This window comes from Periplaneta americana, chromosome 4 (genome assembly GCF_040183065.1).
Source record: "Periplaneta americana isolate PAMFEO1 chromosome 4, P.americana_PAMFEO1_priV1, whole genome shotgun sequence".
Lineage (NCBI taxonomy): Eukaryota > Metazoa > Arthropoda > Insecta > Blattodea > Blattidae > Periplaneta > Periplaneta americana.
This window is the reverse complement of record NC_091120.1, coordinates 81057145-81076532: the sequence shown is the minus strand read 5'-3', so window position 1 is coordinate 81076532 and position 19388 is coordinate 81057145. Positions and strand designations below refer to the sequence as shown.

Below are 19388 nucleotides of genomic sequence, written 5' to 3'. Positions count from 1 at the left end.
TCCTTCATGTGAAATATTTCACGAGAATAAAATAAAATTCTCATAGTGACAGCTAAAATGCCGTGTCCATACTAGTTAAATTTCTAAAATGGAGCATGATTATGTCCAGATAAAGGTTTGTTTAATAATGTAATTGAGAAAAAAAGTAAAGAAACATTTGATAGATATCAAAACTTCTTCATTTATGTCTGAGTTTATATTTCCTTAAACACGATTACATAATTACTCTAGTCCAGTAAGTCAGTTAGGTCTGTTACACCATTCTGTTCCTATGGATACACAGTTGAAAAAGAAATCCCACAGATGTCAGCACAAGCCAAAATGATGCACAAAGACCCATTTTGATTGTACTGCTATGTTCACCCATTTTGATTTGGCGAGTTTGTGTGTCATATTCTTGCTTTATGTTTAGTCTAAGCGTGCATTTTTACTCTGTCAGATCTGTTTGTGTTGTGTTTTCCACAAATAACAACATATAAAGTCAAGATCAAGAGGACATAATAGTACACGTGTCCAGTAGTTAAGTTGCTATTTTGAAGATTTTAAGCAAAAAAAAAAAAAAAAAAAAAAAAAATAGGTAAGCACATGCTTGTTTGCTTTGTCAAGTCTGTTACCTGTCAGATCTGTTACTCCATCATGTCTGTTACATCATTCAAAACAGTGCTGTAAAGCAAGGTGAGTGTACAGTGGCTGATTACTATGGCAGAGACATTGCATTATAATAATACATGCAGAATATGCACTAAATAATACTTTAATTCTGACGTTCTCAATCGTCCATTTGTTATACAAATTTTGCAAATGACCCAATTACGTACTGGTACCTAAAGTCAGAGTTGCATGAAGCGCAATGTAATGGCATACAATTCTTAGTCCTACTAATAACGGGTACCCAAACCCAATCAGTTTGACATGTTTATTATAAAATATAGGCTAAAGCTAACACATTCTTATAGATTCATAGTATGCAATAACTATATCTCCTGTAGAATTCCTCGCATGTTGAGAGATACTTCAAACTTTTTCATCCCATACCGTCCTCGAACTAGCAGACAGGGAGTGATAATAAGCAGGCAATTAGCCACTGCGTGATTGGGGATCCTGACATCACACGTCTTGTCGTCTGCCTTGACCTCGTAGAAGGAAACGTTGTCTTTGCTTGGACTGCACCCAAAACCCGTTCGATACTATATCGTTATTAGTGGACTCGATAGCTCGAAGTCATTCCTGTGTTGTAAGATTCCTGCATCAGTGATGCGATTTTCATTCTGCTGATAAACAAATAGCCTGGGGATAAAAAAAACGTTCAGGTAAACAGTCTATTAGAGTTCCACTTGCCAAGACGACTATGTGCACATGTGAGCCGAGGCACTGGTGTGCCGTGTGAAGCGATGGTCTTGTGTCGAGGCAAGACCCGTAATAGAGGCTGAAAGACGGCAAATAACAAGTTGTTGTTATTATTATTATCATTATTATTATTATTATCATTATTATCATTATTAACGTTGAATAACATTTTTATGTATGCATCAGGACGATAAAAATTTCTCGGAAAATTTTAAATCTGAAAATTTCCCCTCTCCTATTAAGCATTTTTTATCTTACTGTTTCTGTTTTTTTACTGTATGTACTGATACAGAGACATCATTTTATTTTTACTTCAATTTTTATTGTACCTGAGTTTTTTAATGTACTTTACTACCACCCCTTCTACTAATGAAGTTCAACCGTCCTCCACACAGATCCAAGACCGCATATAGTCATAGTAGCCTTACGGTCATAGTAAACAGTACATTCCAAAAATACACTCAGGGACAAAAAACCGGACACTTTAATATTTGCTGGTATTTTGCAAAACATTATCTTCTCATACAATATTATGGTAGCCATCTGTTGTTATGGAGACGTGTATACATTGTTGATTGTTTTTTTTGTTTTATAAACAAGCCATTACAATCAAATATTCCAATTTTGCTTTCGGAGTCTCAGCTATAACAATTTTGTCTCAACCATTTTGTGCTTCATTATCGTTATCATTCGTTATTTCTTTATTTTTACATTTTCTGAGTTTAAGTGGGGTTGTAACATTTGTCTTAAAACAAGATGCGACCTGAAGATGTGGCTCGAGCTGTAGCCCTTTACGATGATGGACGCAGTGTACGTTACATTGCAAATGTTATTAATATGGCTAGAAGCACAACCCATGATGCCATAAAACGGTATAGAGAGACCCTAGAATATACCAGAAGACCAGGTTCGGGTCCAAGAGCTACAAATCCAAATGAAGACAGGTATATGGTGTTGAGAGTTCTTAGGGAGCGCAACCTGCCAGCTACTAGTGTAGCCCAGCAATTTGTTAACATGCATGGACGCCCAATTTTGGCCAAAACAGTTAGAAGGAGGTTGAAAGTAAGTGGACTGATATCAAGTAGACCTGCAACTGGTCCCAGACTTCTCAGGATGCATCGAGTTGAACGACTGCGTTTTGCAAATGATCACAGGGATTGGAGAAATGGACAGTGGAGCTGTGTTCTGTTCACCGATGAGTCCCGTTTCAATCTGTGCTCACCTGATGGACGTGAAAGAGTTTGAAGAAGGAGGGGAGAACGATTTTCACAGTGTTGCATTTCCGAAAATGTGCCGTATGGAGGTGGTGGAGTGATGGTTTGGGCAGGAGCGTGTACAGATGCTCGTACAGAGTTGGTTTTTGTTGAAAATGGAAGACTAACAGCTGATAGGTATACGAGTATAAATGAATGTTTGGCTGATCATGTTGTGCCATTTGGCCAATTTGTAGGCGATAATTTTGTTTTAATGCATGACAATGCACGGCCGCATATTGCCCATGCGGTCGGAGATTATCTCCAAGAAGTGGGAATCCATGTTCTTCCATGGCCAGCAAGGAGTCCAGACATGAACCCAATTGAACACGTGTGGGACATGCTGGGACGGCGTGTTATGAATAGACGACCGAGACCAGAATCGTTACAAGAGTTGAGGCGAGCACTTGGCGAAGAATGGGAACTTATTCCTCAAGAAGACATTGCTAACCAAATTGAGAGCATGCCAAGACGTCTGGATGCTGTTATTCAAGCCAGAGGGAGTAATGCCCGTTACTAAAAAGAGTTTTTAATGTTTAAGGCACCATAAAATGAAAAAAAAAAAGTTACACCAAACGATGCCATAGTTATACGCCCTTTGTAATTTTTTGTAAATTTTCTCATCAGAGATTTTTTTTCAAATGTTATCGTATAAGGTGCTTAATGAAACATTATTTTGTTTAAATGGGTTTTGTTTCATTTTGAAATAATTGGCAACAAAATACAAGCAAATATAGAAGTGTCCGGTTTTTTTTTGTCCCTGAGTGTATGTTCGCGTTTTCCATTGACGAAAGAGCTTTCTATATTGAATCATTTTCGCACAGGTACTGTCGTCCATTTGCCTACGTCGCATCCCGGTTTCTCCCACCTGCTTCTATTCGCCTCTCTGTAAAGCCTAGTGGCTGAGCTGTCTTAGCTCTTTTCTGAGAACATTAATTTTTGTTAGGAATTGGACGTCTACGTAGTATTATACCCATACAACTGTTTAAAATAACTTAAAATAAAAGGGCCTCGTTAATTAATTGTCACGTGATTTCCTCCCTTTCTACGACCTGCGACATAACTACTTGGACGGACAGTAGATAGCATGTCTGAGTAATTTTATCTTTTCGGATCGGGCAGAAGTGAAGATTGAATTTGCAGTACGTAAGGTATTCTTTTATAGAGTAGATACAGAATTATTTCAACATGAGTTACTGATACGAAGTACGAACCTGGTAATTGGAATTGCGTACAATAGTCTATAGTGCGATAATATGCACGTTAGAACTGAAGCCTGTATCGAAATGAACGGCCAGCGTTTTCAAAAATGTGTTTAAATATCCATATTATGATTATTTTTCAATTTAACTTCATTCTCTATATTGTACGCTAATGTGCTGTAGACAGTATAATATACACTGCATAATGTATACGTCCGCATGGACAGCTCAGTTCGTGAGTAAAAACACTCATTGTTAATACTGTACTGTATTTTGATTAAACGAAAACCTAATGAAAATTATCAAACTCAAAAGGGTGACATTTCCTAGTTTACGTACTACGTTTCTTCCCTCCTCTACCTTGTAAAGTGATTTGTTTGTATTTTACGCCAATATCATCGAACTCCAGTCGTGGAAGGGGGTAGCAAATGGTGTTTCCGGTACTCAGTCGTTGATCCAACGGTATAGCCAGGTTAATATTAGAAATGTTAGTAAAAATAAAATGATGTCCCTGTATAACTATCGGTAACTTCTTATTCCTGATTGGTAGGAATGGGCACTGGGCATTCACGTGCGCCGTTTTTGCTTTAAGTCTAGATTTCTGCAGTTTATAATCAATGGCATGCAAATACGCCTACTGCTCTTGTGGAAATACACGGTGTATATAAGCATAGTGAAATATTAATCCAGTTTTTCCATAAAGTAAATATGTTTATCATAGAATTATTCAAAATGTATCTTTGTTATTTATTTTTACGCTTTTAAATGAATCTCAATTAAAATATATGTATGTATACATCGAAAGAGATTCTAAAATAAAATTTTCGTCCTCAAAAGCTTTAGTAAAATGCTAATGAAGACAGCCATTAAAAGTGACACGACTTCGGCTTACATTTGGGTAGCTAGTGGCTAACGACTGAGCAATACACGTGCAGTTCTGGATGATGTACTGCAAGAGAAACTTTGAAGCATCGTTAAAAATGGCCTATTACTTATTCCTACTACTCTATATCCGGAGAGATTATCTTGAATTTGTTAGGTATTTCAAATGTAATTTATTATATTCTATTTAATTATGAAACACTCAGTATATATATATTATTTTGATGTTACAAGTGGACTAATATTCTTGGTTTGCACAGTATTTCTCAACCATGCCTAGAACTGAAGAACCCACTTCGTTAACAACACACAACAACACTGTGACGTAGGTCACCCTTACAAACTTAAATAATATTATCCTTAGAATGGGTGGGAATACCTACATTTTTTGCTGTTAGTATGGGCCTATAGCCACCGAGGGTTTAACAAATACAGACTGCAGCCATTTCAAACGATGCAGTGATTCATTCCTGAAAGTACAGTCATCTCAAAATATACATTCTAAAATTAGATGCAGAATATTTATATTTTGTGAATGTATAAAAAATATGCATTTTATCATGAAAGTATAATCAAAATATGCATCATCATCATCATCATCATCATCATCATCATCATCATCGACAACAACACTGGTTGCGCCCTTTAACCCTTTCTGGGTTCAAGATGTTTGTATCTGTTGAATTTAATGTTGTGTTGATCTTTTAAGCCAGTCATATCAATTGATGCCCATAGGAGCAAGCGCGCGCTTTAGAGCTCAGGAGAGCCTGAGCGCTTTACAGCGGAAAGGAAAGAGACAGACGAAAGAAGTAGTATATTCCGCTTGGTCGAGCTATATTCAGGGATGGCCAGCACTGATTCAATAGATAAAGGGAAGAGAACTTATTAAAACTGTATCCATGGTAATTTTTAGATCTGTCTGAGAAGTTTAAGTGCATTATAAGAATGAAAGTTTTAATTTTAATGCTCATGTTTTACAAGTTTGATTTTTTTTATTCAAAAGAAATATTTTCTCAAGTTTTTAATAGAAAAGTGAAATTTTCAGATATTGGCCTATTTATTTAGTAGCCTTACAGAATGTTTTCATAAATCTAATAAACCGGAAATACGTATAACTGAAGATAGTGTATTGAAAATTTTGAAAATATTCGCATGGAAATTGTTTGTAAGGAAATGAATTAACAAAGCAACTACTGTCACATCATAAGCAAAAGATACCTGCCTATGTGTTGTAAAAATGTCAGCTCTATAGCTTCAGCACATTTCGAGAAAGTAATTTAATATTCAGATGATAGGAAGTTGCTCACCAATATCACCTTAAGGGGAGAGGATGGTATTTTTGATGAAAAATGACTAAATTAAAAAAAATCTTTAAAATACTCTGTGATATGTGTGGATCGCCATTTTTAAACTTCCTGCATTATGCATCACTCGTCCACTTTTATTGTTGTTTCCGGTAAATTAAATTTTCAAAAATTTTTTTTTCTTTAAAATACCCTTTGATATGTGTGGAATACATTGCATGACATTTTGTGGGTATTTGTGCCCTTATCGGATGTTAAGACGTCATTTTTAAACTTCCTGCGCTATGGATTTTTAAATCACACGTCCGCTTTTATCGGTTTCCAGTAGCTTCATTTTTTTTGCTACATTGCCAGACAAAATGGATATAATTTCTGAACTGTTAAAGATACATGCAAGAAATTTAGAACACACATTCTTTAGACTATTAGGAAACTTTTCTCTGTAACACAATTTTGTTAATTGATTTCATTTTAAAAATACGTCCGTTTGTTTGCAAGAAAGGAAATCAGAAAATTGTTACTAAATTTTAATTGTTTATTTTACAAACGTAGGGACTAATATCAAAATTCTGTTACAGACAGTTTGTAGAACATACTTTTGCAAATTCATTGCAAAAACTGTTTGAATACATCTTTAAAAACGGTTTAGATATATCGGTTTTAGTACAATCCTGCATTGGGTATATTTTTTTCAAATTTGGGCCTCCAAATAATTTTTTTAAAATATTTTTATTTGGTTGAGTTGCCACAGATATGAGCTCTCTACATACAAAAAATTAATAATTTATACCAAATAGGAAAAAAGTTAAAAAAAATACCATCCTCTCCCCTTAAAAGCATAATGCGATGAGAGTTTTGTTATGGAGTATTATTTACACTTAAAACATATACAATACTAGGTAACTTTGCTTTGTACTGTAATATTGTTTTGATTAGTTGATTGATTACTTTTATAAGGCTAAAGTTACCATCAATATTAATTCCAACTTATCATGTCATACTCAGTCTCTTTTCTTGGGATATCACTTTCTTTATGAATGATGTGTTTCATCCATTTAGTACAGTACAGTTATACTGCTATGGAACTTATGTGAATATTCCTTCTTAAGTCTTTATTATGTTGTTAACATTTAAAACACAACTGCAGTATTTAGAAATTGGTGTTAGTACTTTTGTTTTACAGACAATATAGATAATATCAAACAGAAAGAAGCCATATAAAAATAACGACAGTTACGTAATTAATACGAACAGAAGACGAGGTATTAGATATGTAAGAACGTTTTCGCTCCCCATTCTTTGATCAGTCATATGGATTTAACTTTTAATAAAGATTTATATTGCACCAAAAGAAACGTCATTTTATTTTGTTTTTCTTCATCGTATTTTACCCATCAACATTTTACATCAGTTTATTTAGCTCTTTTTCAGTCCACCATGCATTAATGTTATTACTGCGTGGGGTGGAACTTCAAAAAATTATTTAGATCCTCTAAATGTTTTACAAAAAAGAATAATGGAAATATGTTTAAAACCTATTGATTACCCTTCTAAACTCTTCTTTTCTGAATTTAATATCTGTGAGATTCAACAATTATACAGGGACATCATTTCATTTTTACTTCAATTTTTATTGTACCAGAGTTTTTGAATGTACTTCACTCCCACCTACTCTACTAGTAAACTTCCAACCGCTCTCCTCACAGAACCAAGCGTATGCAAAGTCGCCTTACAGTCATAGTAAACACAAACAGTACTGAGTTAGTGAGTATAGTACGTTCGAAAAATATGTTCGCGTTTTCCAGTGACGAAAGAGCTTTCAATATTGAATCAAATTTTCGCATAGGTACTGTCGTCCGTTTGCCTATGTCGCATCCCGGTTTCCCCCACCCGCTTCTGCTCGCCCCTCTGTAAATGCTACTGGCTGGGCTGTCTTAGCTCTTTTCTGAAAACATTAATTTCTGTTAGGAATTGGACGTCTACGTAATATTATACAACTGTTTAAAATAACTTAAATAAAAGGGCCTCCTTAATTAATTAACTGTCACATGATTTCCCTCCTTTCTACGACCCTGCGACAAAACCACTTGTTAGATAGCATGTCTGAGTCATTTTATCTTTTCGGAACGGGAAAAAGTGAAGATTGAATTTACAATACGTAAGGTACTCTTTTATAGAGTAGTACAGAATTATTTCAACATGAGTTACTAGTACGAAGGACGAAGCCGGTAATTGGAATTAGGTACAATAGTCTATAGTGCGATAATATGCAAAAAAGAACAGCACGGCCACTATTTTCAAAATTGTGTTTAAAATCCATGTTATGATTATTTTTCAATTTAACTTCATTCTCTATATCGTACGCTAATGTGCTGTAGGCAGTATAATATACACTGCGAATGTATAGATCAGTTCGTGAGTACTGTATTTTGATTAAAGAAAAACCTAATGAAAATTATCAAACTCAAAATCGCGTATTTCCTACTTTACGTAAATGGATGAATTACTTTTCTTTCTCCCTGTACTTAGTAAGGTGATTTGTTTGTATTTTACGCCAGTATCATCAAACTCAAGTCGTGGGAAGGGGTAGCAAACATTGTTTCCGGTTCTCAACCGTTGATCCAAAGGTATAGCCAGGTGAATATTAGAAATGTTAGTAAAAACAATCAGTATCCCTGTAGAAATATAGAGAGTGTCCCAAATTGATGTATACGCATTTTGAAACACTATTTCTCAGGAGCGAGATGAGACAGAAATACGATTTTTGCGGTTTTGTATTCCTTAAGCCCGTACTTCTTCAAAATGGCCCTCTTCCGCCACAGTACACTCCCAACAACGACGTACAACAGAGATACATACTAACTGAATTGTTGCTAATGGAATATCATTACAGGTATGTTCAATCTGAACTCTCAGTTCCTCCATTGTCTGTGGTTTTGTGATATACACTGTGTCCTTTAGAGCTCCCCATGGATAGAATTCTGGAGGGGATTCGGAGATCGAGCCGGGAACTCCGCAGCATTTCCTCTTCGTCCTATCCATCTCAGGGTCGTCCTCATTTAGTGCGTGGTCAAGTCTCTGAATGTACAGACCGATTATTTAGTCCTGACAGCTCAGCGGCGCGAAAGAGGGGAAGTAATAGTAGTGGGGAGAGTTCCGGAGCAGAGATAAGGGCGAGCGTTCGGTAAAGGAATGCAGTACAGCTTAACTGTACTGGAAACACAACGCTTTACCGCATGCATGTCATCCAATCGCTCTGACTGCAGGCGACAGACTAACCTGAACATCCCTTGGCGTAACTTAATGGACTCGCCTGACCCAGGCGCACATTGCCGGCGACTGTCAGGACTAAATAATCGTACTGTAAGGCTTCCATTTTTGAGCTCGCACTGGATTTGCTGATACCAGTCTCACGAGAACATTGTCTCATTGACTTCTTTGGGGATTGTAGAAAAGCCTATATGACTGCAGCAACACTCGCGTGGAACTTCTCTTTCTTCCGCAACGCCGCCCTTTCAAAACATCTTGCACCGTTCCGTCGACTTCAAACTTGTCTCGGATTCTTGTGATAGTTAACCTTGTTGGTGGTTGTGTTCCAAATTCAACTCTCCAACGTCGTTGAACCTCAACAACATTCCCCACTTTCCAATGACATTTCAGTATCCATTTACGTTCATCGAACGATAATTGCATCGCCATGTTTGTTTATAAACAGATGAACATGTTTTCATGCTTTCCACTGCCTTCTGAATCATAAACCGCAAAAATAGTATTTCTATCACGTTTCTTTACTGTGAAATAGCATTTCAAAGAGTGTATACATCAATTTGGGACACTCCGTATATTATTAAAGTATTGTCGTAAAAATCTTAATGCCCACGTGCATCAACTTCGGTTAGTGTAACCATCGGTTAAAATTGTGACCTAATCCCCGATTAAGCATTTTTACGATGGATCGACCTCGGTTACGACTTAAATAGGAAGTTAACCACAGTAATCTCTAACCGGCCAAATATGAGCGGTTAAAGGAGATAACCAGCGATTAGTAGAGCAAGTAAAGCAAAATGGCGGCCATAACCACAGGTGATTATTTCGAAGACGATTATTATTGTGCAGTACTTGAATTACTTGGATAGAGCATGAGCGTGAAGGTTCTTTAGTGGAAAGAGAGAATTCTTGCGAGCAATTAGGTGACAGAAAATTTCAGGAGGGATTTCATTTATCAAAATCTACAAATGGATCAATTGAAATAACACAAGAACAATCATATTTCTCCTACGGATCGGCTGCTTATATTACGATTCTATGTAACTATTATTTTCTGTATTTTAAGAGGGAATACTCGAATACCAGTATCTCTTTCTCTATGTCACTGGCTGAACAAAGAGAGGTTATGGATGGATCTTAGGATAATGCACAATTCCCTGGTGTAGTCCAAGATCGTACACACATTCCTACCAATTTTCTGCATCCTTTTCCTTTATGGATATTCCATCTTTTTTATATAATAGGCCTACATTTAAATCTAGTAATTAAGTCTATCGATACTTCAACCTAACAATGGGATATAATCATTTTTGGATTCAATTTTCCATTTTGTACGATTTTAACCTAAAAGTACTGAAAAACAAAGAAATGGAACTCACAAATATTACAGCGCCCAAAGGCAAACAAATGCAACGCGAAAATGTAGGATACGTTCATTTCGATGTAGAACATAGTGAGCGCAGTCGTTTTTAGACGTTGACTATTATCTTTGCAGCGGTATGGATGCTTTCCTTTAGTCATTTTGTAGAAACAATGTACCATCATAGACTTTACTCTGGTTAAATGAGGTGTCAGCTAGCCATGTCTTAGTAATCGGTGATTATGAATGGTGCACATAAATTACATTTTAACCACGGCTACTGTTTAACCATCGTTTCGTAATCTATGATTACTGCGTTTTTAATCAATGTTGATGCACTTCGCCATAAAGATTATATACCGTTTTCTTGTATTTGTAATACTAGATTGAACGTTAATTAACTATTAAGAGAACAAAGATTTTTGACAACGGCAGGTTTAAAACACAGTATTAGTTTGCGACCAACATCATACAGAGTGATTCAGGACCTCAGCAATAAACTCTGGGGATCGATAGATCTTACAATGAGGATCATTTTTCGTAAAAAAGAAAAAACATGTTCTCCGATGCCTCGTTTAGGAGCTAAGCGACATCGAAACAATAATTATGAAATGAATTATTTTTCAAGTATGTTTGCTGACAAGTTACAGGTGTTCAAAGTGTCCACCCTGAACCTGATTACATTCATTACATCGTCGTAGCAGTGGTTATGGGTCTGTGTCGAATTTGATCAAAAGAAACTGATATTCACATAGTCGGTTCCTTTCTGGTGTCAATTCGAGTGGTGTATTACTTCACATGTACCAAAAGAAAAAAAACAAGATTAAGGGTGTGAAGTCGGGTGATCACGCTGGCCACGCAACAGGTCTGGCTCTCCCTATCCATTGTTCCCCGTAGATGTCGTTCAGATGTGCTCGTACAACCAGGTTGAAGTGCTTTGGGACGTTATGTTGAATCACATGTCTCCTCATATCGTAAAGGATACATCCTCCATGAGCAGCAGAAGCATGTTCCGAAGAGCGCTTCATTCAAACGGGGCAGTATAATAACAGGACACTTGTAACCTGTCCGCAAGGGTATTTGAAGAAATGAATGAATAATTCATTTCATAATTAACTGTAAACAATCATCCAGTACTTTCAATGTTAAATTTGACGTGATTGGAGCATTACGAGGTCTCATGTTGAATTACCCTGTTGTGTTGAAATGTGTCTGGGTTTTTTGTGCGTCTGTTGCATAAACTGATATATGAAACCTTTTTTTTTGGTCATTATTTTGATGCCTAATGCGTAATACAGGGTTATTTTTTCACGTAAAAATCTCTTTTCAATTTATTCGAAATTATTGCTATTATTTTACAACTAACTAGTGATAAAACGCGAAATATAATATTTTTATCGCGATTTTTTTTTCGAAATTAATACGGAATTCTGTGGTCTCTAGCCCATTATGTAAGTTTCTCGTCACAGTTGATGAAGCGTCGAGAAATAACGAATTAAAAAAAGTAACTCGTCGACTGAAACCATACCCCCTCTCTAGTAGAGAGGGCTATGCTGAAACACAAAGCAAGTAAATAGCGAACAACACTAAGGCACAGTAGTTCAACGGAGCGCGGCCCACGCCGCCTTCTATTGTGCACACTAGAGGGACTCTAGAACAAAATTAACCTGAAACCACTTGCCTCTCTCCCACTGGTCAACAAGTTTCGCTAAAAATTAAAAAATAATTTAGATAAGCTGTTACAATAAGAATAATAGTAATTATAAATTGATTGTTTATTATTACTAATATTATTATTATTATTATTATTATTATTATTATTATTTACTTACTTACTTACTTACTGGCTTTTAAGGAACCCGGAGATTTATTGCCACCCTCACATAAGCCCGCCATTGGTCCCTAACCTGAGCAAGATTAATCCAGTCTCTACCATCATATCCCACCTCCCTGAAATCCATTTTAATATTATCTTCCCATCTACGTCTCGGCCTCCCCAAAGGTCTTTTTCCCTCCGGCCTCCCAATTAACACTCTATATGCATTTCTGGATTCGCCCATACGTGCTACATGCCCTGCCCATCTGAAACGTCTGGATTTAATGTTCCTAATTATGTCAGGTGAATACAATGCGTGCAGCTATGCGTTGTGTAACTTTCTCCATTCTCCTGTAACTTCAACCCTCTTAGCCCCAAATATTTTCCTAAGAACTTTATTCTGAAACACCCTTAATCTCTGTTCCTCTCTCAAAGTGAGAATCCAAGTTTCACAGCCATACAGAACAACCGGTAATGTAACTGTTTTATAAATTCTAACTTTCAGACTTTTTGACAGCAGACTAGATGACAAAAGCTTCTCAACCGAATAATAACAAGCATTTCCCATATTTATTCTATGTTTAATTTCCTCCCGAGTGTCATTTATATTTGTTACTGTTGCCTTATTTGAAGGTTTCGTAACAAGCTGTTTTTTACGGTGGTGGATTGTTAGCCCTTCGCCCAACCCCCAAGCTGAAGGACCACTCACTCCTTATCGGCTGTCCAAGACTGCTTATTCAATATATTCGCAGCTACCCCCCCATATCTGGAGGCCGTCTCCTCTATCCGCAACCTGAGGATGCTCCATGCCGTGGTGATTGGGACCCACAATTCATGGATTATTATTGTTATTATTATTATTATTATTATTATTATTATTATTATTATTATTATTATTAACTAAATGTTATGTAAGTGTGATTGTGTAATGAATATTTAACTATTGAGTTAAAGATTATTGTTTTCTGTATTGCTGATTCTTTTGTGTTTAGTGAAAGTGTTTAGTGATGCGAAATATTTCTGAAATAAATAAGCGTAATGTAAGTGTTCGAAGTGTTTCAAGTGTTTCGCAAGTATTAAAATTGGTTGACATGTTGTGTAAGCGTAGCAAGTGTCTCGTAAGCCTTCATTACAATCTTCAGGTTGCTAGGGTTGATTTGTGTTGTGTTCATGTTGTTATTTTGTAATTATGTTATTGTTGTGTAATTGTGGTTTGATTTTTTTTTTTTGTATTGACATGTTGTTTTGTGTTTTGTTTTGTTCTTTATACTTTTGTATTTTTGGTGTGAATTGTGTTCATGTTGTGATTTTGTAATTTTATTATCGATTTGTTATTGTGCTGTTTCATTTATTTTGTAGGCTGTTGTGTTATTTTGTGTTTTATATTTGTATTTTGTTTTGTTCCTTGTGTTGTCTTTTGTATTTGTTTGTGTAAATTGTGTTATTTCCCTTTTTTGTATTGTACCATCATTAATTTACCACTATGTATCTTCCCAATCGTAATGCAATAAACTCACTCACCCACTTACAAATTCAGGGTAGACCTAGAGCAGGATGTTAACCCGTATCCCCTGGCTTATAAACCCATCGTTCTAACACTGGATCACTTTAGAAATCTTGCTCTTTCCTTTTGAGTACATTCTTTTCTTGATGATGTTTTATATTAGAAATCAAGATACTTTTAATTATAATAATATTCTTACAGTCACAATAGCGAACTGAACAGTAACTACATATAAGAAAATTAAATGAAAGCAAAAACATAAGGAATCTTTTTAAAACTCATGAATGAGAGAAAATTCCAAGAGAGGTTTTAAATTACTGTAAAAGTAATAAAGAGTTAATTAAAGTAATGAACAGAAACTTGAGAAGGGAACAGATATCAATGACAGAAGGGAAAACCAATATTAAATGTAAATTATTATTATTATTATTATTATTATTATTATTATTATTATTATTATTATTATTAATATTATTATTATTATTATTATAAACAGAAGTGAATAGGTCTGTATTTATTTTCAGTACATAATAAATAAAACTGAACGTTTACTCTAAAGCTCATTTAAACTGAAATATAAACTGTTAAATTACATGAATTGCTTTTGTTTTTATGTTGCAGTGTTGCTGGTTTCTGGAGTAGTCGTGTGGAGGAAGGAGATGCTCCGTCCTGGTCGTCCAGCTCGTTTCGCCCCGACACTAGTCAGAGTCAACAACAACAAAAGCAAAGTGGGGCGAAAGAATACCCCGACAGCAAATCTCCTCCTGTCCTATCTCCAAATTTCACTCGAGGTTCCTACAGAAGATACATGAACCATTTAATCCGATCTAATTTTTCTGAAAAGTTGCAAATTAATTTTCCAACAAAACCAGGAAACATTTTTTCGAGAGGCAATAAAGTTCGCTCACGCCGAGACGACGTTTGCTGCACACGCAGTAGCCAGACCTCGTCTACTACGGGAAGAAAGCTAAACTATTTGCATAATGGTTACAGTTCCAAACTATACGATATGGATTCCCCAGCGAGGAAACAGCCAGTAACTACCGTTCCTGGTGGAGATAGAACGAACTATGTTCTAAGTAATAGGAATGTTAATTCGAGAGATAGTCGCTTTAAGTCGCTGGCGTCGTTATCTCCACGAGCTGTCAGCGGCATGAGGGGACCCGCACTACCGACAACAAACGGTATAGGAACAGATGGTGGGGTGGTTGTCGGCAATAAGGGTGACGCCCCTTCCCCCGCCCCTTTCTACTCCTACAAACACCCTCCGTCGACCACGAGGGACGGAACACATCAGTCCGATGCGGAAGTCGAAGAAACGTGGTGTTCTTTAGAAAAATATAACGCGAAGGAAATTACTAAGGGCAGGCAGAGGAAGACGGGCGCTTTCGCAATAACTCCATCGCGATCGGTGAAAGAACGGAATGATTTCACAGTTCCCGAGCAGGAAGTTGCAGCGACTCATACGTCAACAGCGCTGCGCTTCCCTTGCGTGGAGAAACTAATTCACAAGTACACAGCCATGATCGAGGAGCAGCGGGAGAGAGTCCTGGCGGAGAGGCAGAACCAGTCCAGAAGGAAGCAGCGCGACATGGAGGACAACCCCCAACAATGTGAGGCTTCGAACCTGTCTGCTGTTAGTTGGAGCTCTAGCAGCGATCTTAGCGGCCGTTTGTCGCAACTCCCACTACAAAACGTGAGCGTGGACACTGCGGAACAAGCAACGAAGGACCGACAACAATGCCGGAATGTTGGTAAAGAGCAGTCGACATCACAGTGTGTGCTATATGGTGAACACATCAGAAGTATCGCAAAACCGCACAGGGAAGATGACGATGTGGTATTTACAGCCAAACATCCTCTGACGTGTGGTGCAATAAAGCAATCAGAGGCTTGTTTACAGCACGCCGTTGCCAGGGACTGTGCGACAGAACAAAGCGAAGGACCTGACCGTCATAGTGGGGATTTTTCGTTAAATAGGGAACAGTGCAACGTTGAGTTTAAACCTTCTGAAGGGCGGGAAGAGACGGACAGTGATATGACACATCCGATGGGTAGGTGCGAATTAAAAGTGAGTGAAGTGGACTGCAGTGACGGTATTGTGCATTCACAACACAGCCAACCGCTTAACGATATTGTTATGAATGCCCAGAAAGAAGAAAAGGGTTGTAAAGTGAGCAAGAAAGAGGGAGCGAAAGAAACCGACGATGATGGACTTTTAAACCCTGTGGAATCAACGACCTCATTGTTTATCAAAGCATCGCCACATGTCGAACCAAACATCGGCCACGTGGGCGGCATCACTACAGCATCCACAGGTGCACAAGACGCGGGAGACGAAGGTCGCCATACATTACAGTTGCCACGTGCTCCTCAGCGATCTGTGAGTCCCGCCATAAGCAGCTCTGCCTCGGACGAGGGATGCTCGGTAATCCCACCACCCGAGAGCAGCTTGACGCCTTGCAGCAGCGAAGACGACATCAAGAAGCTCGCCGACAGAGCGGGGCCCAAGTCCTCTACGTCGAGATGGACGTGGCCACACGTCAACAATGACCAGGACAACGAGGTCCAAGCTCGCCTGCAGAGACACGAATATGGCAGATGCGGGAGCTCGGATTCTGCCGTGTGTCTGTTGCCTAGCGACGACGAGAGACGGATGCAGATGAGGGAGTCAGATCGGAGACAGCCAAGTACAGACAGTGACATAGACTTCATGAATTCTGCGGGTCCCGCTTCTTGCGACAAAGCGATGCTGTTGGACCGATACGCGAACAAATCTACCACAGTGTTCTCTTTCGACGTGGAAAATCTGCAGAAGTATTTTTGGAAAGATGGGCTTTCTCCAAAGGAAACGAGGAGGGATTCTGACGTTTTTCCGGAATCGGCCGATGTTGGTGTACCGCGTGGAGATATTTTCTTTGAGGAAATGCGGCATACAAAGGAAACAGTGTGCGACGATGTCTGTGATAGTGGCATAGACAGGGATACATTCTTAACCAGTGCCGGCGATTCTTGCTGGGATATTAGTTCTGTGGATGTGAAAACCGACGAAGGTGAGACATACAGTGTAGACGATGATAGAAATCAATTCAGATCCTCCATCGGATCTTTCGACGATGGCTACCCTTATAGACACAGACGAAGGCAGTTCAGGAAACTGACGAGTATGTTAAGTTGTGAGAGTGGCGTCGTTGAGGATGAAGATTGCAGCAGAAAAAGCAGCACGGCAGAGCCTGGGGAAAACACAGACAACGATGAGTACCTTGTCGATCTCCGACGACAATCTACCCAGAGTTTCCAGACGGACGACGACGAATCGGGTTCGAACTCCCAGTACCGGTACTGGAGAACACCGTCGGTGGTGGTCAGCGACTACTCGGACGATGTCCCTTACTTCACTTCCGTCACCCTGGAGGAGTTGGAACAATTGAGGATCGAGAATTCGTCTCATCAACGCAAAGAAGTGTCATCGTCAGAGTGTGGAAGTGCCGCGAGTTCTGTGAGTGGCAGTGTTAGTGCAAGTGCCTTAGATACGGATTACGCTCTCAGGACTCCTGAAAGGAAGGCTTCGGATTGCAGCACCTGCAGCACCCTTAGCGGCGACGAAGATGCCAGCTGTGATGCTCTTCTGCAGCCCGTCAGGACCAAACCAAAGGTACATGTCGTTATTTAAGTCATAGGCCTATTTGAATTAGCCTAGACATGTGTTGGAAATTGCTTTTAATATTTAACGATTTTCAAGCAGTGCTATTCTGCTACTGTCATGTCTTTAAAATGCGATAAGAAGTCATATTTTATCTTTATTTTCAGCAGTAAAATCTGTTAGAATTTAACATATAAATATATTCTACCCAAAGTAGATTTGAGTAGTATAGTAAGATAATAATTACGTAGACGTGTACAGTATAATTTTAAGTTAGTACTATTATGCTGCTATAAAGTGCGATTAAAGACTGGGTCTTAGATTTATTTTCGGCTATAATGTAGGCAATACCGAAACTTCGATGATAATTTATAGGTGTATAAAATGGCGCCAAAGTCTGTATCAATATTGAATAATAAAGTAAATATTTGCTCACACACTCGCACACTCGTTTAATTATCTTCACTTGGAAAAGTAGGAGAAAATATGTGAAATTACTTAAAGACGAAATTTGGAAGTTAAGTTAATTCAAATAATAATGAAGACAAAAATACCGTATTGAAGAAATCAGTAAATAATACTCTGAATTTTAAGAACAGAAAAATATTGTAACACATAGGAATGGAAAAACATTTTGAAGTAAATATCTTAGGCTATATTAATGCAATTAGCTTCAAATCTAAATGTGGAATTATAGCACTTAAAGAATAAGAAAATATATTATGCAATGCTCATAAAATTTAACGATTGTCCTAATTATATAATATATCAATCTTAAAACTAAAAATATTGGAATCTTTTATTAGAAAGTCCCATTTATACAGACTAGCTTTCGTGTAATTAGTACACCTTAATTCGGAAAAAAATCTGCCTTATCTTGCAAATATATCGCAAATTAAACATTTGATTTAGTTCAGTTCCAAATTTGAACAATAAGTTCCTGTAATAAACCATATGTATGCTAAATATTATGTAATATTTCATGCAAAAACTATTTAATGCAGTTTTTTTTTTTAAATATAGTAGGCCTACCTTCAAATTCATGAAATTCTTTCGAAACGAACTGCAAATGTCATGTTGAAATTAGCCGTGAGTTACTGTTACTAAACATGTTCAAGAACATAACTTCCGCATCTGTAGGGCCTATGTGTTATCTACGTACAGCATTACGTACACGCATGGTTATTTTAGCCAAGAAGAAGTTCCAGATTGAAATACCAATAGAATTTACCTATTAGATTGTCTAGAAAGAACAGTAAAATCTACGGAGAAGAAATAGGTTGTAATTACACAGTTTTCATTGAGTATTCAAATCGATTTGAATAAGTTACGCTTACGTATTGAAACCTTCATGAAAACTGGGATTCAAAACAATTTGAGTCTCAAGGCCGATAACCTAAAAAGTGGGATCGGATCGTATTCAAAATGATTTCACTACGCTAGACGCATGACATGTTTGATGTCATCTGTTTCACCAAGAACGAGCGTAATGTTGTATGTTAAAATTCGTGTTATAACACACAATATTTTGCATTTTCCTAAAAGCATTATTACCATTCAATATTCATCTTATGCCTATTCCATAAGTTGTTTTTTAACTAGGGTATATAAACTTAGGCCTAGCTTTAACCAAACGTTTAAGGGCTTCTGCATATTTTAAGATAAAGCATTCTGTTGTTAATATTTTATGATTTAGTGACCAACGTTTGATGACATCTTTTTCTCCGTAGGATAAGGGCTATAGTGCTAATGTGCTAAAAGGATAAATGTTTATCTCTCCTCTTGCTTAAAGAAGCCCCTTGTGCAGACG

At 37.5% G+C, this 19388-nt stretch overlaps 1 protein-coding gene across 2 annotated transcripts in view; it reads left to right on the top strand.

Moving 5' to 3' along the window:
* Positions 1 to 19388, top strand: part of LOC138697982 (uncharacterized) — a 706355-nt gene that overhangs the window by 222632 nt on the left and 464335 nt on the right. For both annotated transcript variants that reach the window (XM_069823618.1, XM_069823617.1), the window contains one exon: positions 14557 to 17590. In XM_069823618.1, the coding sequence (XP_069679719.1) occupies positions 14557 to 17590 (3034 nt within the window). The remainder of the gene's footprint in view (positions 1 to 14556; positions 17591 to 19388) is intronic.